This window comes from Microtus oregoni, unplaced genomic scaffold (assembly GCF_018167655.1).
Source record: "Microtus oregoni isolate MIOR12 unplaced genomic scaffold, Mior012 000047F_ref0000412, whole genome shotgun sequence".
Taxonomy (NCBI): Eukaryota; Metazoa; Chordata; class Mammalia; order Rodentia; family Cricetidae; genus Microtus; species Microtus oregoni.
In genome coordinates, this window is record NW_024543221.1 from 4,448,171 (window position 1) to 4,472,155 (window position 23,985).

At 53.2% G+C, this 23,985-nt stretch overlaps 1 protein-coding gene and 1 pseudogene across 1 annotated transcript in view; both read left to right on the top strand.

The window, feature by feature from the left end:
- The window catches only part of Itpkb (inositol-trisphosphate 3-kinase B), an 87,813-nt gene extending 70,441 nt beyond the window's left edge, over positions 1-17,372 (top strand). The window contains exons 3-8 of the mRNA XM_041635423.1: positions 3,990-4,089; positions 5,131-5,344; positions 10,205-10,409; positions 12,488-12,589; positions 13,779-13,850; positions 14,197-17,372. Coding sequence (XP_041491357.1) covers positions 3,990-4,089; positions 5,131-5,344; positions 10,205-10,409; positions 12,488-12,589; positions 13,779-13,850; positions 14,197-14,412 — 909 coding nt within the window. The 3' untranslated portion in view covers positions 14,413-17,372. The remainder of the gene's footprint in view (positions 1-3,989; positions 4,090-5,130; positions 5,345-10,204; positions 10,410-12,487; positions 12,590-13,778; positions 13,851-14,196) is intronic.
- A 3,122-nt stretch (positions 17,373-20,494) lies between these two features.
- On the top strand, positions 20,495-23,985 carry LOC121435782 (annotated as a pseudogene).

A 23,985-nucleotide genomic window follows, 5' to 3' on the forward strand; every position in this document is an offset into this window, starting at 1 on the left:
TTTCTGACTGCTTTCCTTGTTTAAGGCATTACCCTTCTGTAGCATATCTACAGATGTCTGAAGGCCAGAGGGTGGCCTGCCCCGGGAGCTGTCCACCTCCCCTGAAGCCCACACTAACATGCAGAGTCAGACCCTGCCCAGGCTTTCTCCATGGACCCAGCCAGGACTGAGGCAGGTCCTCAGTACAGAGGGGCCAGAGAGGAGAGTGACAAGACCCAAGGTGACTTGGTGTTCTGAAAGTAGAAGCCCAGCTGCTTCTGAGGCTGAAGCTCATAGGAAAGAGGAAGAAGAAAATATGGGTCGGGCTTTGGCTGTCTTGAACTCTCTTAAGCTGCCCCTCTCTCCTGCTGGCAGATCCAGTGGCTCAGGGTATAGGTGGCTGTGCTGGCCTACTTGTTATTCTCTGTCTCTCTGTCTCTCTCTCTCCCCCTGTGACATTCCCACACCTCAAGTGTGAAGAGGGCTGAGATCTGTGGGCCTCCTGTGTTTTTCTTGTTATGTTTGTTTCATTGGGGTGTTTGTTTGTTTGTTTATCCCACTACAAATCCCTCTTCACGATCTCTAGATTTTTTTTTTTTTTTTTAGCTTCAAGTTAAGTACAAGCTGTGGCATCAAGAGTAACTTTAGCGGCTTCAGCAGTTTTGCGTCTCAAGCAGGTCTCATGCATCTTAGGGGTTTTAAAAACCGCATTCCCCAGCCTGGCCGTTTTCTGATCCTTTTGAACCAAATTTAACTGGACAAGTCAGGACCCTCCTGTTCTTTGTACAACCCCAAGGTCTGGCCGGGTAAGAAATGATCCTGCCAGCATGTGGATACAGGGCAAGGCCCAGCCGGGGCCAGTTTGATCCAGAGGACAGCAATCCAGAGATTGGTTCAGCTCAAGTTGCTTAAGGAATTACCTGAAGGCTTCATGCCTGTGATTTAGTTGGCTTAAGTACCTGTCATGAAATTAGAGTGGAATCCCTGGTCCCCAGCAGTCCCCGCATCCTTTCCCTTCTCGGTGGACCCACCAGCATCATTTGTGGCACTCCCCTTAAGGTCCACAGTGAGCGCCTGTGCACATTGTACATACACAAACCCTTCCCGAGCCCGCAAGCACACATCCGATCCCACCCTGCAGAGTGTAAACTTTATGTCACTTGGTGACTGTGCTGGAAGGTGTACCAGCCCCAGAATGGGACATCACCAAGGTTTGGTGGCTGCTAGAGGCATGTCATGAAGGCTCTGGGCTCGTCCACTAAGGGAGCAGCCAGAGTCCCCTCCTTTGTGTTTGTCCCCAGTGCTAGCTGTCACAAGTCTACACAAGGGCACGAATGGAAGAGACCCTCACTGTGGACAGGCACAGAGGACGGACTGAAGGTTCTCAGTGTGACCTGATTCTTGCTAGCAAGGGAGAGCATAGACTAAGACAGTGGTTCTCAACCTTCCTAATCCAGTTCCTCATGTGTGGTGACCCCCGGCCATGAAATTATTTTCCTTGCTACTCTATAACTGTAATTTTGCTACTGTTACGAATAGTAATGTAATTATCTGATATGCAGGATGGTCTTAGGCAACCTCTGTGGAAGGGTCATTTGACACCCCACCCCCACGAAAGGGTTGTGACCTACAGGCTGAGAACTGCCAGACCAGGGGAAATGACTCACTGAGCTGGGGTGCTTCATCTGTAAGACAGATAAAAATGTTCCTGTCGCCACCAGGCTTTGTGAAGGTGAGCGTAGGGCCACAGGACCCCAGCCTGCCACAAGCACCCATACAGCAAGCCCCATACTGGCTGGGGCTGGTGCCTGTGTTTGTATGTCTACTGCCATGAGTTCTGCCATCTGCCACCGGGTGGGTGGGGAGTGAGTGTGTGTGACAGAAGCCATGCCAGCTGGCAGTGGGTCCCCTGCGCTGTCATCCTCAGCAACCCCAGTAACACCATTAAGCTCATCATGCAGGAGGCTGACTCAGGCCAGCGAGCGAGGCATAAGTAACAAGTCGCTATAGAGCTGTTCATGGTCCACCAGCCGGCTTCCTCAGAGTCACATGGAAGGACCTGATGCCCAGAGAGGTCAGAAAGATCCGTCATGCATTGGAGCTTTTCGGGACACTCAGGGAGGGTCCACAGGAGTCCACAGAGGCTGTGTAGATGCTGTGGTGATTAGGAGGTGACAAAGGAACAGACGGGACATGCTCTCCCACTCGGGGAGAGGCATCTGGAGTCACATGGGAAGATCAAAGCCTGGGTTGGTGGTCTGAGTTCAAATAGGATCTCTGCTGGGAGAGAACCAGGGCTAAGCAGTTCTGTCTCTGGGTGGAATTCGTCTGGTCGTGCGTGCCTTCCTGTCCTAGCTGGGAGAAGAGGCCTTGAACCTTTCTCTGGCACAACAGTACAGCTTCCTGCACAACATGCTTGGAGGGGAAGCTGTCCCCGGTCTGGAGAGCTGCTTTTCCTCCTGGAAGTGGATCAGGATCTCCTGGGAGTGGCTCAGGCTGCTGACTGCTGACGGGGTGCTGTGCTTCCCAGATGGTCATGAGGTCCTGAGTCTCTGTCTCCTGCCCCGTCATCTGTCCCTACTCCTGCAAGCCAGGAAGGGTGGTGCCGACTCGCTGCAGCCTCTTCCCGTGCCTTGTGTCCTCTGCCAGCAGAGTGTCAGGCTCTCTGGGACAAATACACAGCAGCTCTTACAGTGGGTTGTTCCACTAGCCTGCATCTGGTCTCTGTGCTAGGACCACCTGGCCTGGCCGTGGGGCCCTTACTCATGGTGCTTCCTAAAGGAGGCTGTGTGGGAAAGGCAAAGCTAATGGGCATCTGTTGGCCTCCTCAGATCAGATGTGGAAAGACTCTGGAGCCCCCAGACCTTGGGGGTTCACTTTTTGGCTCCCTGCTCATGGGCGCCTTCTGCACACACTGACACCGCCCCCCCCCCCCCCCCCCCCCCATCTCCAGGCTCCATGTCAGCCAGAGAGCTGGCTCCAGTTGTGACAAGTCTGGCTGTCATTGTCTTCTCCAGAGCCTGTCCTCAGCTGGACAACCTCCAGACCCTTGCTTTCCTAGAAGGGGTGTGTGTGTGTGTGTGTGTGTGTGTGTGTGTGCACGTGCATGCATACACGCAGGCTCATGTGTGTATGTGTGTGCACACGCACATGTGTGTTGAGTTGGGGGAGTCTCACTGTATCATCTAGTCCAGACTCCAGCTTTTGTGCGTGTGTGACCCTCCTGTGTCAGTCTCTTGAGTAGAAGGGACTACAGGTGTGGACCACCCCACCTGGTACTTAACAGTCACCTATGAATGGCCCCTCTGCGGAGTTCTTCATTGGTGTTCATTTACTGTAACACCTATAGATAAAATGCGCAACAACACCTTGATGTTGGGTGACAGGGACCCTCTAGCCCGAGATCACTGCGTTTGGTACGCTGCTGGGTGACAGGGACCCTCTAGCCTTGAGATCACTGCATTTGGTACGCTGCTGGGTGACAGGGACCCTCTAGCTGAGATCACTGCGTTTGGTACAAGGAGGTCGTTTTCCAGAGTCCTAGTATGCGTGAGTCCCAAGAGCTGTCTGCCCCTCACTAGACAGATGAAGAAGCCGAGACACTGTGGGGGAGGGCATACAAAAAAGGAGCGGTGTGTGTATGTGTGTGTGTGTGTATGTGTGTGTGTGTGTGTGTGTGTGTGTGTGTTTAACTGTTCCCGCTGAGGAAGGGTCTGGGTTAAAGAGCCCTGAATTGGGAGCACTTGGCTTGTCTTCTTCACCTACCTCTGAACAGCCACTAAGAAATCCCTTGAGCTCCTTGTTCAACCTGTTTGCAAACTGTGGCAAAGCTGCTTGTGAGTGTGCCTGCCACACAGCCAGCAAGGTGTTTGGAACCCACCTATGCCTGAGGGGTGTGTGTGACTCCTCAGGCCCAGTGGCCATGGGCATTCAGTTACCTGCTCTAAATCTCTCTGATTGGAACACAGTGCTTGTGTCTGTCACTCAGAGCGCTGTTTGCTGCTTTTCAGAGCAAGTCATGGAGGAAGATAAAGAATATGGTGCAGTGGTCCCCCTTCGTCATGTCCTTCAAGAAGAAGTACCCCTGGATCCAGCTGGCAGGACATGCAGGTAGTGGGCTCAGCTCCCTTAGGGAGGTACCTGGTGGATGTGGGAGGTGGGGAGGCTGGTGCCAGGAGGCGACAGCCCTAGAACAGACCCTGGAAGAAGGTGTGGCCTTTACATTGCCTTGTGGACAGGTGATCTTTCCAAAGTTCTTCCCACTCCATCCCCAAGAACATACTCATCTCCCCATCCTGTCCCTAATGCTCCCAGTCTTCCCTTGTTTCTCAAGCCAACACAGCTTCAGATCGACCCTTTGTGGCTTGTTTACCCTTGGTGATACTGGACAGAGGCAAAGCTAAACCACTTGAGTGAGCAGCCGCTGTGTATGCCCGCATCACCATGCTTTAGGGGCTACAATGTCAGTGGAGATACAGTCTCTATAGAAAAAAACTTGAGTTGATGGGAGTTGCAGCTACGTCACCCCATCGTCACCAAGGTGCTGGCGGAGTCAGCTAGACCCCATATGGAGCCTTTTATCATGTATTGTCCTCTGGGAACACCTCTATAGCCACTCCATAGCCCTCATGACTTCATGGCCCTGCGGTTTCTTTTCAGGCCAACACAGGTTGAGACCAAGACGTAGATGGATACCCTTTGTGAATATTCCCTGAGGGTGTGGTCCTGAAGGAGCACTGCCCAGACGGCCTGGGCCCACTCTGTCCCCTATCCAGGCACTGAGTTTTTTCTCCTAAGACTTGGGGACACCTGCTTGGTAAAGAAGTAGGGCTGAGGTGGGGGGTGCTTGTAGCAATACTGAGGAATAGAACTATGCACAGCCCTGTTGATATCTTCAGTTGTGAGAAGCCTGGAGTCAGAGGAGACATAGAACAGCCAGGGTTACAGTCAGTGAGCGGGTGACCAGGATTCAAAGTCTACAAATGGCCACACCTTCAACCCTGGGCTTAGCCGATATTGTAGCCTGCAATGGGTGGGGGACAGTTCTGATGCAGCTCCCAAGGGATTGTTGCAAGAGTTGGGAATGGGGGGTTCCCCAGATATCCATGACTTCCACTGAGGCTGGAGGCCCTCCTCCTACTTGCTCTGCAGGGAGCTTCAAGGCAGCTGCCAATGGCCGTATCCTAAAGAAGCATTGTGAGTCTGAGCAGCGCTGCCTGGACAGGCTGATGGCTGACGTGCTGAGACCCTTCGTGCCCGCCTACCATGGGGACGTGGTGAAGGATGGGGAGCGCTACAACCAGATGGATGACCTGCTGGCTGACTTCGATTCGCCCTGCGTGATGGACTGCAAGATGGGCATCAGGTGAGCCAGGCTCCTTGGTGCATATGCTCCTCCCCATCGTGCCCGGCTGTGTAGGGCTCTGCCCTGCCAAGAGCTTCTCTTCTCTAGTGAGCAGGAGAAGGCTCTGGCTGGGTGCTGAGCCTCTTGGGGAGCAGGCAGAAGGAGCTGCACACTAGTCAGGTGGGGTGGGTAGCCAGCAGGGAGGAAGCAAGACAATGACCTCTTGGTAAGTGAACTGCAGCAGAGAAAGGAATGGAGAGGGACCATGGAGCTGGTTTATAGTACATGCTAACTTCAAAAAAGAAAAGGAACTGCCACTGGGGTGCAGTTATAGATGGAGTCTGGGAGCTACCAAGGCCCCTGTGGTAGGTGACAGGTGGGCCTGAAGTGACTCCGGAGAACTCCAGAGCCTGAAGGGCCATAAAGCCTCAGGCAGAAGTGGACACTACCTCTACCTCCAGGCTGTCATTGTCAGCCTCTGAGGTGTCCAGTACTGCATGCTCACCCCAGAGAGCCTGATTTCCACTGCAGACTGATTTCCACTGAACAGTGGTCTGAGCTCAGAGCTAAAGCCTGTATCTGATTTGATCTATTTCTTTAGCATGTGGGTGGGTGCATATGAGTGTGGTTGTGTGCATGCGTGCGTGCGTGCGTGTGTGTGTGCGTGTGTGTGTGTGTGTGTATGCTGTGCGTTTGGAGGCTAGAGTTCAACCTTGGGTCTTGTTCCTCATCTCTCATGACCTTGGCTTCTCTGATTAGGTGGGCTGGGTGGCCTTCTAGTCCCAGGCAGCCACCTGTCTCTACTCGCCCAGCCCCAGGATGACAAGTGCTTGCCGCTTTACCCAGGTGGCCAGCCCTTTACCACCTGAACTGTCTCCCCAGCCCATCAAATGTTGTTTCTTAAATGAAGAGATTGAGGAGGAAGGCTCGGCGTGCTTGGGTTCAGCCAACAACAGATCCTTTCTCATTCCTGGGAGTTCTGTCCTAAAATCAGTCCCTGCCAGCTGACCGAGACGTGTCCCTTTCCCTCGTTCCCAGAGCAGGGCTGGGGTCATGGAGAAACACAGGCCCTGCTGTTAGTTCATCCTCATCACTGACTACCTCCTCCTCCACTCCGAAGCCCTGCATGTCTTGTCCCCCAGGGAGCTAGGGTGAGTGAGGGAGAAAGCAGAATGTCCCTGTAGCCGACACATGGCCTCAGATCTCGGGCTGTCTTATTTCTGTTTCCAGAAAATTCTTTCCACGATACATTGGAATATGCCCACTTAAGCAGAGGCCCTGCCCTTCCTTCCAACATGGGAAGCCCAGGCTCAGTCTGCCTGCAGGAGAGGGAGGTAGGCGCATGCACGGTCCCCCTGGGTGCTCTTGCTGGTGCCCAGACAGGTGCAGCTATACCCGAAAGCACTGCCTGGGCCTCCTGCCTTGTGTGGCTGATTGTTCCCTGGGGAACTGCCAGGGGCAGGGTACCCATCCCTTTGGGCTTCCCTTGTCTCCTAGCCTGTTAGCTTCTCTCTCTTTGTGCCTCAGAACTCTTCTGTCTGAAGGGACTTAGTTAACCCTATGGGGTTAAGGAAGGGGAGGTCTCCCTGGAAGCAGCACTCACCCTAGCTCTACCTTCCCCACACACAGACCCTAAGGTCTGTGCACTCTGTACTCTGAGCACAGTACTAGATGCCTCAGTCATACTGTCCCAGCACGCCCCACACCAGCCACACCACACCGTCCCAACACTCCCCACACCAGCCACACCGTCCCAGCACTCCCCACACCAGTACACCACACCGTCCCAGCACTCCCCACACCAGCCACACCGTCCCAGCACTCCCCACACCAGCACACCACACCGTCCCAGCACTCCCCACACCAGCCACACCATCCCAGCACTCCCCACACCAGCCACACTGTCCCAGCACACCCCACACCAACCACACCACACCATCCCAGTACTCCCCACACCAGCCACACCGTCCCAGTGCATCCCACACCAGCCACACCGTCCCAGCACTCCCCACACCAGCCACACCATCCCAGCACACCCCACACCAGCCACACCGTCCCAGTGCATCCCACACCAGCCACACCACACCGTCCCAGTGCATCCCACACCAGCACACCACACCGTCCCAGCACGCCCCACACCAGCCACACCACACCGTCCCAGTGCATCCCACACCAGCACACCACACAGTCCCAGCACGCCCCACACCAGCCATACCACACTGTCCCAGCATGCCCCACACCAGCCACACCACACCGTCCCAGCACGCCCCACACCAGCCACACCGTCCCAGCACGCCCCACACCAGCCACCATACCCCACACCAGCCACACTGGGAGGGTAGGCTATGCTCTCAGTTGAGCAGGAGTCTCCATGGATACCGTCCCAGGTAGTAGCATAGTATAGGTGTCCCCAGGACCTCAGCTGTGGCCTGCCTTCACTGGACATGCCAGGGGTCCAATCTCCACAGAGCTCCCTGGAGTGGCAGGCTAGTCCTCTTTGGATCATAACTTGTGGCTTTCTCCCAAATGCAGTAGTACAGAAACATAGCCCTCTGTGCCTGTACTGAGATGAGGGGTCCGTGGTTGTCACCAGCGCATGGCCTGTCCTTGCTGCAGGAAGAGGCTGAGACACAGGTTCTTGTCAAACACCAAGTCTCAGGGAGGGCATGAGGTTTATAAAAACAGTGGGAAGGCCCACCAGCAGAGCCGGGCTTAGTCATGGTGGGTAAGAGGTGGTGGCACTGAGGGAAGTCATTGGACCCTGGAGGCATCTTACACCGGGTGTTCCCGAGATCTGGCTCCAAGTGAACAGGCGCTCACACTGCTCGTAGGCATCCTTGCATCAATAACTTCCCATTCACTGTGTCTGTGTCTTCTGTCATCCTGACCTATGGCTGCTTCTCAGCCCCTGAGCTCTGCAAAAGCTGTCCGTGCCTCGGCCTGATGATGCCTGTTGGTCTCCCATGGACTTGCCACCTCCCTTCCTTTCTCTTGAATCAGCCTCAGATTCCGGCCATCAGGGAACAGGTCTAGTGACCCCAGATCTACTCTCCAGGCTCCAGAAGTTGGCGAGCAAGTCTCCACTCCCCTACAAGGGATGGAGCCCAGGCCTTCCCTCTGCAGCAGGACAGTGATTGGCCCCCAGTGGGTCCTCTAATAGACCTATTGCCCAGCTAGTATCCATTGGGAACATCCCTTCCAAGCTCCCTTCTGTGCCTGAGGAGTGACAGACTCTGCCTCACTGAAGCTGTGGGGGCCGCTCTGGAGAAAGATCCTTCTGGACATGGCTGTAACTTTGGTGTCTGCTTCCTGTTTAAGGCGCTACTGAGAACCTGTTTGCAGAAGTGTGGCTACTGCCTGCCCAGCAGGCCTGGGTTGCACCCTTAGGAGTGTAGGGCCTGAGTTCCTCCCCGACGATGCACAGGTCCACTGTCAACTTGGTATCTGTGTGCACGGTGGTGTGTTGCATGCATGAGTACATGGGTGTGCACACATGCAAGGACCCAACCAGAGCTAATGTGCACACCCTACCATCTTCCCAAATAGCCGGGACCCGTTTACACGCGTGTATCCCAGGGAGTTGGGGATTTTATTACAGTGTAAATACCAAAGGGTGCAGGGCTTTTGGAAATCATCTTCTTTGTACGATGAAGATTTTGGGTCTTTCTGTTCTGGGACCCAGACTGGCATTCTGGGAAAGATGTGGAGGGGGGTATTGGGACAGTGCCTGGGGGGCAGGGGAGAAGAGTGGGCAGGAGAGAAGGGAGGGTGCCTCTGAGGGCAGCTTACACCCACGCAGGGTGCAAGGGGCCCACTTCCCTATCTTGCAGCTAACTGCTGACTGCTGCCTCATGGGGCCCTGGGCAGCATGCACACGGCTGAAAGGGTTATAACAGGGGAAAGGTCGGGGTGAGTCATGTTTCCAGTTGGAGGTGGTGATGGAAGTTTGGGAGGGTAGTGTGGGGACCATGATTGGTACCCAGAATTCTGGACCAAGGACTCTGCTCCAGGCTGCTCTGAGCCTGGCCTGTCTCTGTCTGTCACTTCTCCCAGGAGCTTAGTGTTCTCACTGTTTAGCCTGCAGACTCCACTTACAGCAAAGGGAAGCGAATGAGGTCATTCATGATACCTGGTAGTCTCCCAGGTATCAGAGGCTTAGTGACCTAGTATGGCAGATTTATCTCTGAGACACAGATGGGCTACAGAGACCTGAGCAGCCCTCTCCAGTATAGGTCATCACTGCTCCTCTCCAGTATAGGTCATCTCTGCTCCTCTCCAGTATAGGTCATCTCTGCTCCTCTCCAGTATAGGTCATCTCTGCTCCTCTCCAGTATAGGTCATCTCTGCTCCCTCTACAGTATGGGTCATTGCAGCTCCCACTTATGCTGCCCTTGGTGCTTAGAAGAACCCTGCTGCAAAAAAAAAAAAAAAAAAAACAAAAAACAAAAACAAAACAGATGCAGCCCAGTCTCTGGCTGCATGAGGACAGGAAGACAGGTTGGAAGGACAGAAATCTTGATTTCCAGGTTGCCAGGGCACAACAGAGTGTCAAGAGAAAACCCCGCCCTCTGTCTCTTCGCCACAAGTGGAACACTGTCCTGACACCTACAAAAGGCCTCTTGGAGGGGACTCCTGAGCTTATCAGGCCCTCACAGGGCCAGCATCAAGGTGCTCTGAGAGCCTTGGGGACAGCCTTCCTCAAATCAGCTCAAACAGTGTATGTGGCTTTCCCAGTGGATATGCCTCGTCTTAGATGTTGCTATCTTGACCATTGTCCTGGTACCAGATGCAGCCAGCTCAGGTCTTCATTCCCCAGACAGTCCATGGCTACAGGGAGCTGCAACCCAGCCCCAGAACTCATGCCCTTCTTCTCCCATGCAGGACATACCTTGAGGAAGAACTCACCAAGGCCCGGAAGAAGCCTAGCTTGCGGAAGGACATGTACCAGAAGATGGTTGAGGTGGACCCTGAGGCCCCCACTGAGGAGGAGAAAGCCCAGAGGGCTGTGACCAAGCCACGTTACATGCAGTGGCGAGAGACTATCAGTTCCACGGCTACCCTGGGCTTTAGGATCGAGGGCATTAAGGTGAGACCTGTGATGTGTGGTCTGAGGATGCTGAGGCCTCTCAGTTCTCCATGGCAATGAGGACCTGGGGATGCTGGAGTCTGTAAGGTTCACCTATACAGGCCTAAGTGTGGACAGCCAGCCTCAGGGGTGCTGCAGGTGGGCTGACTGTGAGAGGCCGTCAGACCCTTCACACACGTCGGGTAGGGGTGGCTTATTTCTAGAACTGTACAGAAAACCCTACATAGGAGCCAGCATATATGCCTGCCACATGAAAGATGTTGGCTCCCTGCCAGTGAGGTACCAACAAGGAGAGGTGTGTGACTAGCTGGGATCGCCTTGGAAAACACATCGTCCATCCTTTGCTCTTGGGTGCCCTGAAAAGGAGTTCAGAAGACTGTCCTTGTCCCTATGTTCCAGTCCATGTCCCTAACTATTAGATTTGCAAGACCTAGCTGGGAGCAGGCAGAGGGAATACAGACTCCTCATTGTCAGACCAGGTGGCCATCCCTCCAGGGACCCTGGTCCCCCCTTTCTCTGCCCAGGCTTGGTCCGCCTGACCCCCTCTCCAGCGTGGAATCAGAGTTAGGTAACTGAAATGAGTGAGGTTCCTGCAGCCTTCTCTCACAGAGCGTGGAGATGTGAGTTCCTGTGATCACCAGTGTCTCACTGGCTTCTAGAGCTGGGGACGGAGAAAGCCGTTTGTCCTTCCCTGTCTTCTGAAACCAGCCTTCCTTCCTGGCAGTATCCAGCTCTCAGACTGGATGCAAATTGTATACACGTGTCCTCTCCATCTGTGGCCTGTCTGAACAGCACACCCTGGCACCTCTCACCCTGGCATGGTCCTCTCCTGGCCGCAGAATCGCACAGCCAACAGCATCCGCTGGCAGGGAGAGGCCAACTGCCTGCGCTGGCATCTGCCCTCCCTTGTCCTGGTTGGCAGGGAGGCCCCATGAGGAAGGTTCCGCTGAGGTTCCATCCCCTCCACCATTCCCTCAGAACCAGCTGCCTGCTGTCTTCCTGCAGCAAGCCTCCCTGAAGTTACAGCTGTCAGCTGTTTCCAGCCGAAGGCAGATGGGTGAAACTGTCAGAGCTCCTGCCGATCCCACCTTTTCTCCCCCTTTGTCTCAAAAGGACAGAGCCCTGCGTACTTGGCTTGCCCGGGCCAGTCTGAACAGAAGGAGCACTGAGCTCAAAACCTGGAGATGGTGGATGAGGGCGTAGGGATGCAGCAACCCAGGCTTAGACCTTGGCTTTGGAAGAATCTGCACAGTGCCCCTTGGTCTGCAGTGCACTGCAAGACCTGAACTAACTGTCTAGAATCTAGAGAACCAATGTGAACAAGTGCACTTACATACACAAGTATGTGTGTATACATGCGCACACACACGTGAGACACTTTACAGCTTCTGTTTGCCATATCATAAAATTTGCCAGCATTGGGGCTGAAGAGATGGTTCACAAGTTGAGAGCACTGGCTGCTCTTCCATAGGTCCTAAGTTCAATTCCCAGCAACCACAGGGTGCCTCACAACCATCTATAATGAGATCTGGTGCCCTCTTCTGGTATACAGGCACAATGCAGGCAGAACACTGTATAATAAACAAACATTTTTTTTTTAATGGTCATATCGTGCCTCTCATGCTTGAGGTCACTGTTAAACGAGGGTCACTTAAACACAAGCCTGTGACAGGGTGACACTTAGCCTGATCGTCCAGATGGCTGCTGGCACACTAATAGGACACACTGTGAGGCACTGGTCCAGGGAACAAGCTTCTGAGCAGGAGCTGAAGCTGTGGATTACCTTGGGCTGCTGCTGGCCTTGCTTAGAACAGAGTGCTTCTCCATTGTGTCTCAGATACCCTCACGCCACCAAGACTTCCTAAGCAGCATGTGGCCCAGGGTCTAGTGCCACTCTGAGCTCCTCTGCTGGGGCCTGGGCCAGGCTCCCCTGTGCCAGATGACAACTGTCTGGTTGCACCTGCCTTGCTGTGCCTTCCCTGAACGCCTGACCACCTCCACAGAGCAGCGTGAGGGTCATGCTCATGAACAGAGGTCACGGGCTTCTGCTGACCGCCTCTGGGTGATTCCCTCCTCAGAAGGAAGATGGCTCCGTGAACCGTGACTTCAAGAAGACCAAAACAAGGGAGCAGGTCACTGAGGCCTTCAGAGAATTCACTAAAGGAAACCAGAACATCCTGGTGAGTCAGGGTTTGGGATCGGGGAACCATCCCTTCTCCAACCTAGGTGAGCTAGGAAAGGTGTTGAAACCCTAGTCCCAAACTTCTGTATGAAGCTGATGTAGCTGTTCCCAGAATTCATGGGTGTTCTGAGAAGCTTGGGGACCACTTACTCGTTGTCCTGAGCTGTCAATCACTCTGTCTCAGCACACTGCCCTTCCCTGTCAGGGAACAACCACAGAGGGGGTTCTTTAGCACCTGCTGCTGGCTGAGCATTGTGCTGAGTGTTCATCATATCCCCTCAGAAGCCCTCTGGTGAGGACAAGCAAGCTGGCATTCTCGTCTCTAGTTGGCAGACAAGGAGACTTGGGAGGTCAGGGGCACAGATAGAGAAAAACAGAGCTAGGGGGTCACACCTGAGTTGGCCTGACACAGAAAGTCCCTGCACTTCCTGCTGCCTTCGGGCCCAGACCTATAAGACTGGAATGCACACAGCCGGTCTGCAGTGACCGTCCTCTGGTTTCTGCAGTGACTGCCCTCTCTCGTTCCTGGGCATCTGTTTGGGTCATTTCAGACCCTCAGAATCATGCCACCAATTGCATTTGCAAGAAGGGTTGATTGCTGTTGCTAGGGATGCCAGGGCACTGCTGACTGGTCCCGCCTGACTATGTCAGTGCTGGAACCCTGTGATAATGGCTTCCCTAGTGACTCTGTAGTTCTGGGTGACGAGACTCACAGAGTTAGCCCTTGGGAATGACTAGGCACCCCACTGCTCACACCGGAAGATCTGTAAGGCTCTGTGGAGGAGGCTCATGTAGACATATGGTAGCTTTCCCCTTATCCTGTCTTTAGTCAGGGGCACGGCACTTTGTGGTCAGGAAGTTACCATGGCAACCAGTTCTGGGCTCTGACTCTGATGGCTGGCATGCTGGGATGGGCTACCCCCTCATGGAGAAGGTTGAGGGGCACATAGTCTCCTGGGGATGGTGTAATTCTGAGCTCAGCTGGGGTAGGTGAGGCTGTAGAAAATGATGAACACAAGGTCATTGCTACCTGTCATCCAGTGACTCTAATGCACTAAATAGATCTGATCACACACACACACACCCCCAAACACACACACACACACACACACACACACAGAGAGAGAGAGAGAGAGAGAGAGAGAGAGAGAGAGAGAATGTGAAACTGTGATCCCCTCTATCCTTAGATCGCCTACCGGGACCGGCTGAAGGCCATTCGAGAAACCCTGGAAGTCTCTCCCTTCTTCAAGTGCCATGAGGTAGGATACTGAGCCTTCAGTGTGACAGGCACACCTCACCTGCTTGATTGAGACCCCTCACCATCACCCCCAGTTCCAGTAGGAAGCGAAATTGCTGATCCAAGCCTCCCTCAAGATCATATAGCCTCAGAGTTTCCTTAAGTCTCTCAAATACCTAAGTACTCCTGTGAATCGTAGCCCCACTCCCCCTCCGAGCCCAACTCCTCTCCCCCAGGCTCTGCTCACCTCCCTCCTCCTGGCCCTGTCACATCCATCCACCTCTTCTCCCGCTCATCCTGCCCCACCCTGGTCCTGGCCCTGCCCCCCTGCTCCCCTGCCCCCTGCTCACCCTCCTTCTTCCCCCCAGGTCATTGGCAGCTCACTCCTCTTCATCCATGACAAGAAGGAGCAAGCCAAGGTGTGGATGATCGACTTTGGGAAAACCACACCTCTGCCAGAAGGCCAGACCCTGCGGCACGACGTCCCCTGGCAGGAGGGGAACCGGGAGGATGGCTACCTCTCAGGGCTGAACAACCTCATCGACATCCTGACAGAAATGTCCCAGGGGAGCCCCCTCACCTGAGGCCACCGCCACCTTGCCTACCCAGCCACCTTGCCTGCCACCTCTGCCTCTCCCATGTTCCTTGCTTCCCCTGTCTCCATTCTTCTCTGAGCGCCCACCTAAGAACAGAGCTTCCCATCTGCACTACAGGACACTTAGGGAAGAAAAGAGATTCTCTAGGTCTCTTTCCTTCCTACGCAAGGGCCTGGAGGTGGCGTTTCTAATTCTCTCTAAGTAGAACTACCTTCTGGAAGAGAATTACCCAAAGCCAGGCCCCACATCCTGTACAGCCCATTGTACTCAGGGCCCGCATGGGTCTAAGAGGCTGCTGGGGGACTTGAGAGATTGAGCCTCCCTCTGGGAGACCCCCAGAAAGTTCAGGCCCAGACTGGCTACCTGTAGAGCCCTGCTGCCCCCTGGTGGCTGGTGCCATCGGTCTATACAGCCCCGTTGGTGCCTCCCACCATGGGCCCTGAAGCCAGGCCAGAGTCCTGACTTCTGGGAGCTGGGAACACAACCTCTGGGGAACCTGCATGTGGCTCATGAGCAAAGAATCCACCAGTGAGAGGCCCCAGCTTTCCAAGAACACTGTGTGGCCTTTCTAGAGATGCTAAACCAGGACCCCACCTTGTTGTTGTTAAACCTTGGAAATCAGGCCAGATTAGGAGCTGGGAGTATGGGGAGCGGCTTTTGACTGTTTCTAAAGACCTTTGCTCCTCCATCTGGGACCAACTGCCTGTGAATTCAGAGGGGTCATTCTGCAAAGGTGAGCTTCCAGGGACAATGTCATATCTCCTAGAGCCACTGCTCAGTGCCCCTAGATCTGCCCTGCTGTGGATAGGTCCAGAGCTGGGGTAGATGACTCAAGGCCCATACCCACCTCCAGGGATCTGCAGCAGCCCTGAGAGCCTGCCACACTTGGGGGAGGAGACTGCTCTTTTGTCCCTCCAAATCCTTGGTAGCCGGGTACCTCTACTCCTGTACCCCGAGTCCCTCCATGGGGAAACATCTAACAGTTCGGGCAGTACTAGGCCTTAGGGAGGCAGGATTTGGGCTCCTGGAATGATTTCTAAATTTCCCTTCAAATCGCTTGTTCTTCCAGCTTGAAGGGCTTAGGCCAGTGTTTCTCCACATCATGTGGATAGTTCCCAGGGCTCACAGGGGTGCCCATGGCTCTGCCAAGCCTTTTCCTTCCTGGAGTCCTGAGCTGCTTGAAGGGCCATGGGGTACCATTCTTAATCACCACTTCAACTGTGAAGCGGGGGACCTGGCTGACTAAAAAGAGTGTACTGTACGGTCTGTGTGACTTTTCAAAGACCACACGCCCAGCTGTTGCCCTTTGGAGCTACCCTCTGCTCCCCTGGGCTTGTCATCTCCTCTTCTACTGAGAAACCCTGGGTCACATGGACAGATGCTCTTCTGGGTACCAGGCCAGCAGACGCTGTTTGGGAAATGGGGTAAGCCAGCGTGTACACACCTAGCAATATCGCTTTGGGCAGGGGTGGCCACCTTGGCCGCCTACCCTAGTTCCCTGGGGTTTCTAGAAGAACTGTTGGCCCATGTGACACGTGTGTTTCCCCTTTCATGCTGGTGGGTGAGTGACAGTTGGTGGGGGCGGGAGGTGGGACCCGCAAGGATGTATAAGTACAGATTTTAAAAAAGGAACTCTTTTAAACTTCCTGGCTCCTATTCAGATGGTGGTGAGCTCCTATGTGGGCTGACTTTCTAAAGGTCACCCCCCCCCACGCCCCCACGGGCGAGCCCAGACCTTGTGACAGCACGTGATTGGGAAGACAGGCAGCCTGAAGTGGGGGAGGAAAGTAGCAACTGGGCAGCAAGCTCTGGCACTCCCCAGCTGTAGCTGCCTGAGGGCTTAAGAGGGCCCCGTGGTCTGTAATCAACCATGTGCTGGGGAGGGTCGTCATTAATTCTAAGAGTCGATAGCTACGACCTGGCCACAACTCCCTTTCTGATCTCAGAAAAAAAAAAGTTTGCTAAAGCAAACTACGCTATGAACAAAAATCCCAGGGACCAGTTTAATGTATGTAAGAGAACATAACTGGCCAAGCACTTTAAGAAGGAGTCACCTGTCACAATAACGTGCTCAGGTGCTGTGACTAGCTGCCGGTCAGCAAGAGCTTAAGACCGGGCTGGACAGTGCTTTGTGCTGGGGAATGTCGTAAGGTGATGTAGAGAGGCATCTCTAGGGTTATTCTGTTACCAAGGGTGTTTTGCTTCATTGGGTTTTTGTATTTACCATGCTAACACCCACACTTTATCTCCCAAACCATTGTCCCCTTCCTTCCTGCCCCGTTGGGATGGATAGAGCTTAGATGGAATTTCCCGGAACCTCTGGCAATCTGATAACCCATGTTCATGTACCTGATGGAGACTCCCAAAGTCCTGGCTACGCAGGTGCTGGGACACAGGACAGACTACATGCACCAGTGTGTAGATGCAAGTCCAGGGAGCCCTCCTGCTCTTGGGCCACCAGGTTTCTTGGTGGCCAGCCTTGCTTTGCACGCTCCGAAGGTTGCTTCAGCCGCTTTCCCCAGACCAGACTTTAGTGCCCTTTAAGAAGTGTGTAAGTTATATTTATTTTGTTTTTGTTTTAATTGCACAAAACACTAAGAGGAAAGGCTGGGCTGCTCCTCCGAAGCTCCGCCAGCCTTCTGGGGGGCCTTGCCTTCCTGTCCGGGGGAGTCCTGGGCAGCTGTGGCTTCAAGGATGCTGTTCACCTTTGCCTTGCTGTATTTAGCTTCAAGACCGCCTGTGTTCTGCCTACCCTGTGTGTATAACTCCCCCCTCACCCCGCTCCAGGGTGCTCACCCATCAGTGCCTTTTTGGGAGGAGAGGACCCTTCCCACACCCTGACTGGCTCTCCTCCTCTGTATTCCTCTCCCCGTGGGACTGTTACATTCCTTGCCCAGTGCCCATCAGTCAACTGTAGACGCTCTTCCCCTTCTCAATAAAGGCCTTGGAGACCATTACTAGTGTGAGGTGCTCCTTCTGTCTCCACCCACGCACATACCCTCCAACTACCACAGAAGAGCTGTAATGCCCTGCAGTGCCTATGAGGTGGGGTAACAGTCTATCCACAAACCATGTGGAACTCTGTAATGAGTCTTTTCTACACTCTCAGCTACACCTTTAAACAGTGGCTCAAAGGCGTCTCCCAGTTATGAAGAAGGTTCCCCTGCTCATGGTGGGCTCTGTGCTGGGTGCATCCCACCATCCACAGTGATGGAATAACTGTAGAGTCTCCATTGATCAGATGGGGAAACTGAGGCTTAGAAAGTAAACAACACTGGGCGATAGAGGTGCACGTCTTTGATCCCAGTATTCGGGAGACAAAGGCAGGTGAATCTGTGAGTTTGAGGCCAACCTGGTTTGAGACATAAAAGAAATAGACATAGGATAGATTCAAGAGGACCATCAGTGAATACTGCAGCCTCAAGTTTATGGTTCACAGCCCTGCCATACCCCAAACCAAAGGGGATGGCAAAAAGACTTTTTTTTTTATCATGATACAAGGAGAAAACAAAAGTCCAAAACACTGAGGAACAAAACATCCAGTAGCTTCACCTTAGGTTAAAACATCTTGTTGTTTGACCTTGAAGGAGCAATAATAGGCTCGAACTCTCTGACCTTATTGTCAAGATAGAGCCAAGCCACCTCTGTGGGCTCCCACACCAGAGGAGTGTTGGAAGCAGAGCACTTGGCTCCAGACCCCATAGTGACTCAGCAGGGAGCCATGGCTGCATCTCAGAGACTGGTCTCATATGAAGGGTCATGGCCCTTAACAGCTTCTCTCCAGCCCTGCTGTAAGCCATGGCCTCCAAAGGACAGTGATGTTTGCATTTTAGAGGGCTGCCCAGCTCAGACCTCAGAGGACTGGTTTTAGCCACTGTTGTGTGGAAAACCTGCATTACTTCCAAGCAAAGTCATCCACAGCCCCAAGGCCCTTGCTAAAGGAAAAGCAAGCCCCTCAGAGAAGCCTGCAAGCCATCTATTAGGATGTCAAATCAGTCCCCTTCTGGCTAGACCCAGGAGACCTGTGGTCATGGCCAGAACCCTAGGCCCTAGAGAAGATGTTCACTTGAGAACTCTCAGTAGCAGCCCTGAAACACACACGTTCTTTGTGCATGGTGTCCAGAGCCATCTACCAGACTACATCTCTGTCCTCAGGGTGCCATTGCTTCTCGTCACATGGGCCCCAGTACCTCACCTGCTACCTGTCGTCCAACCACCCGCAGGGCTCCATGGTCACCCAATCACAGACCCCTCATCACCTTCACCTGGGGTCTTTTTTCTAGCAGACCCCAGGGGCAACCAAAGAAATGGGTGGCCCCCTTTACCTGTTGCCTCTCAGGACCACGTTTGGCACGAAGCGCCTAAGCCTGGGCTCACAAGAAACTGGTCCCTGCTGGTATGTGTGGCAGCAATTATGATCAACTTCATGTCATGAGACATCTTCAGGGGGTGGATGCTCTGGCTGACTGGGGACAGAACACCTTAGTGAGTCAGGGGAGGAGTCTTCCGTATCCAGCTCACGTTCTGCTGCATCAGCCCCTCGAGAGGAACCTGTAATGGTCCTACCACGTCTGTTAGCACAGGATCGGGACTGCTTAGGCACTCATCCCGGGAGGTGGGAGGACAGGCTGTATCTCCACCAGTTATCTATTCCCCGGGAGCAGTGGGCTCCATGGCCACACCCTCTGGCTAGTCTTCTCCCTGCCTCTTCCACTGGGCAGGGAACTGGGGTAGTGGGATGGCCACTAAGCCCTCCAAAGGCTGCACAGGAAGCAGCCAGGAGAATTCTGTGTGGTCTGAGTGACAAGAAGGGGCCAGGGGGCAACTCTGAATATCTGTGATTATGCAGAAGAAGCCTGGGGACTTGGACACATTTCGGTATCTGCTAGTGACATCAGCTCCATCCGTAGATCATCAGTATCTGCCACATCCCCTCCACGCCTGCATGGATTCCTTGGTTGCTCCGTCTTCACTGATTCACGACCGGGCTCAGCTTAGCACAGTGCCCATATGCTCATATACTGCAATGCTATGTACATGTGAGGAACACGGAATATCTGCTCTCGTAAATCCCGAAGTGGTGTCCGAGCCTGCTGTAAAAGGCTGTACCAACCCTTCTGAACCCTGCACGGGAACATCTGCCTCCTTCCTTCCCCACATCACAAAGCCAACTCTGCGTTCTCTACCCCCTTTCCCACCTCTCAACTATGCAGTCACCAGAGCAGACATCCTCTTAGAAATTAGACCTTATAAATAAAGTTTTATTAGTAACAACCAGGCTACTGCTTTATGTAACATCTAGGGCCTCTTCTACACCACAGCCACAGATGAGACTAGTACCCTACCACCTACATGGGCTGCAGAACTAAAGAGGTTTATTATCTAGCTCCTTACAATGGCTGCCAAGTCCTGCAGCCGTGACTCTCGTGGTTATGAATTGCTAAGTGTCAGGTGATTGAAAACAAAGTGGTTTAATAGTCAGAAAAACTCTGTGAGATGAACACTGTCAGTCCCGTGTTCTACATGAGAGAGTAGAAGCCCAGAGGAGGAGGGTAGGTTACCAAGACCACATGGCTAGGAAACAACAGGCCCTGGCATTGGTCTGGACTGGAGACCTGCCTGGGATTCTGCATGTCTGCATCCCTGGCCAGTCCAGGGCAAGTGTCCTGGCACCTGGCCATGCCACAGGACTGCTAGGACAGCCCATGAATGCTGGAGGCTGGGGTCTACGGGGGCAGAGCTACCCAAGCCCAGGCAGATTCAAGGCACCTGGTGGTCCCTGCAGGCCTGGCGATGGGGCTGGGGACCGGGGCTGTTTATTCTAGGCTTGGGGTGATCCTCCAGGCAGCTCGGTGTTAGCATTCATGACATCCAGTGCCCCTTACCTGCAGACCGAGGGTGCAGACCCAAGTCTGCTTGCCACTCACAGGCTGGCTCACACGCCCTTCCACAGAAGTGCAGAGAACACATCCAGTTCCCGAGAATGCCAAGAAACGGCGTGCATGTCATTTTTTTCGATTTCAGTTTTCACTGCGACAGCTGTGGCCCAGCTCCTGGCATTTGGTGCACCATGCACGGGCCCGAGATGACACATTCAAAGAGAAGTGAGACTGGGAGGCAGAGGAGAGGCGTTTCCGTGCCTTGCAGAAGTGGGGTGGCTCAAAGGGGGGCTTTATAAAACCAGGAGACACCTTAGGTGACAGTCACAACCCATGATAGACCCCAATAAAAAGGTCACAAGAAAAAAATATATCCACCAAGCATTAGGGTCCTGCGCTGTGGTCCTCATACTCCACACACACGGTCCTGAGGACCAGGGTTATAGTGGACACTTAGAGGCCACAGAACTCAGGTCACAGTGGTGGACCCCTTGCAACTAGCATCATTATCTGTCCCGATCTTTCTTCCTGTTCCTTTCCAAACTTGTGAATGAGCACAGCAGGATTTAAAGTGGTTGCAGGGGAGACCGTCCCCACGTGAGCATCTGTGCTTTTCAGTGTGGTAGTGCGTGTCATTTTAAAAATAGTTTCTGCATATTATGGACAAACAGTATCTGTGACAGCCTCTGGCAACGGCAGCCCTGCTCTATTTCAATGAGGAAAAAAAGTCTCAATTTTAGTCATGCTTCTTTCTGAGAATTCTTGCTGGAGTGAATTCAAGACAGCTGTGAAACCAGGCCCCACGAGGGAGCCTTCCCCCTTGTGGACATCAAGGTGCATTGCAAGACAGCCCTAGGACAAGGGAGCTGGTCAAGGAATGTATTTACAAATGACAACCTGCTCTAGGAAATAAGAGTGCCCAGGTTTAAGGCACAGTGGAGGCAGTGGACAGAGAACAGGTATGCGTGGTACAGGATAAAGAGCAGAGAAAGCAAGAGGCCCCAAGGGGGAAAGAAGAGGTCTGACTTAAGTCAGGGACATGAAGGAAACTTGAGACAGGCTTTGCAAAAGAAGCGTCACGAAAATAAGTTTAGAAGCTGAGCGTGAACCATCCAGCAGGTTGGAGGATGGAGGAAGCGGAATACGCAGCCGCAGAGACACACGGAAGGACACTGTATGTGGAGTGAGTGGCTCCAAGTGGCCAGAGCAGAAGCTTGGTGTGGAGCTGGCAATGTGGGCACAGCCAGATCTCAGGCCTGGAGAAGGATGGAGAAAGAGAATGAGGCATGTGGAATTTCCTCCAGTGACAAACAGGTGTTCCTGGGGGCCCCTAAGCTGTGGCCTTTCCTCCTGCCTGGAGGAAATGATGCTAAGCCAGTAGAGAGACGCCAGGCCCTGTTGTGAGGGCAAGGCCGCGCGCTAGAAGGAAATTGTCGAGGCAGTGTGGGTGCCATCGCCCCGTGTTGAAGGGAGCCTCTGGGGTTCACAGCATTGAGAGAGCGCGCCAGGCTTGCCAGATCAGCCACTCTCACTCCTGTCGAGCCAGGAAGCCCTGCCACCTTTCCTCAAAGCTTGGCTTTTCATCATCTTCCGAGTGTTCTCTTCCTGCCCAGCTCCTGTCAGGCCCAAATGAAACTCTTCGAGCCTCTACTCCTGCAGGCTTGTGGTTAATTGCACCGCTAAGTAGCCCACACTTCAAAGAGACAGCAAGCCAGGGAAAACAAATTCTGCTTCTCCGTTAGATGCAGAGGAGTCTTTGCATAAAAGGTTTTCCATTTTGGGAAGAAGATGGGAGGGGCAACATATCCAAGTGTGCTTCAGGGTGCTCAGCAGCCAGGCACTTTTCATTCCACCCACCAGTTAAGTTGACCTGGCTCAGAGATGTGGCTGGCAGGAGAAAGAAGGCAATCGAGATCAGAAGTCAGTGCTGCCTTAGTGGACTGGTAAGTGTCTGCGACACCCATCCCTCTCTATAAAGTGATGTGCGCCCCAGGCTCTGCTTTGTGGAGAACACAGTGGGAGTGGCTAGCAGACTAGGGTCTGAGGGACACCCAAGGCCCAGCTGCTGGCCTCTGCACTCATTCCTAAGTGAAGCGACTCAGGCTCCAGCTCATCAGTCCTCCCTCACTCGTCAGTGACTTCCCGTGTGCCTGAGATGCCTCGTCGGTGCTAAGAGCGTGCATTGTGTTCGTTTGAACACAGTGGTGATAAACTCAGGATCGGCAACAATGCATCAAAGTCACATTAAGGAAAAGAAATTAAAAGTGCTCACTGTCCCTTAGGGTAATTTACCCAGGTGAGCCCAGATTCGAATTCTTTGCTTCCCCTTCCCTGTGTCTTCCACGTCCCCTGACTGTTGTACAAGTCTGATGTGTGCCTGCCAGAAAGCTGATTTAGGATCCTGTCCCTGTGTCTGTGTGTCCCTAACAACGGCATCACGTGGGGCAGGAAGAGGGATACTTTACAGAAATCAACAGAATCGCACGAGAGGTGAAATCTTACTGACCCCAAACCCACCCCAACTGGCCCAGGTAACACTCACACATACACACAATAAAACATTATTTGTAGGTTGCTTTTACCATTTACGCAAATGTTTGTTTTATAAGGTTGCTTTCAACCTATTTCCTGTTTCCAGCATTTATTACCATAACATAAATACACGCCTGCATTACCCTGAGTCAGAGGCATGGAAAAATACATAACCTAAGCTCACAGTCATGAATTGGCTTAGGCTGTAAAAGCTGATTACTTAGGGGAAACCCAAGGCAAGTTAGGTTGGTTGTTACTTGGTTCCCTTAAGGACTGAGTATACAGTGGGACAGCAGTATACAGTGGGACATCTTAATCACCTCAAGGTGTGTTATTAGCTCTGGCGGTGAGGTCCAGCCTGAGTTCCAATCTCTTAGAATGTGAAAGATATTTTTGTGATATTGTACTGCCACAGCGCATGCATGGGGTGTGGCGATCCACAAATGGGGTAGCTTTCCACAGTTCATCAGGTTGATGGACACAACACACTCGCACACTGTTAAAACCCAGTGCTCTACTTTGGATCTTGAATGTCCCCTCCAAGGGCCATGTGTTGAAGGCTGGTATCTGGTCTGTTGTTCTACTAGGGGGTCGTGGATGGAACCTTTAAGGGGTGGAACCTAGTGTGAGGAAGTCAGTTCACGGGGGTATGACTCTGAGGGGATACCAGGACCTGCCTGTTCTTTTTCCTCCCTCTCTTTAACTCCTGCCATGAGGCGAGCAGCTCCCTCTGCCACACACTCCCACCAGGACTTGCTGCCGCACCGCAGGCCCAAAAGCAGTGTGGTTAATGGACCATGGACCGTCCCGAAACATCTGGAACAGAGAACCTAAATAAACATTTCTTCATTATAAGTTGATTGATCTTGCACTTCCAGCGTGTCTATGGCGGCTAACAGCGACCACAGACCTGTCCCAGCTCTTGCCACTAGAGCTTGTGGACAAGTGTGTAGGATCAAGAATTCACATCGTGATGAAGAGAGATAAAGAAATTGTTGGGATTTGATGACTTTGTCAATATGGTGTTGGAAGATGTCACAGAGTTTGAAATTACACCAGAAAGAAGAAGGATTACAAAATTAGATCAGATTTTACTAAATGGAAATAATATAACAATGCTGGCTCTGGAGGAGAAGGGCCTGGAGTATGA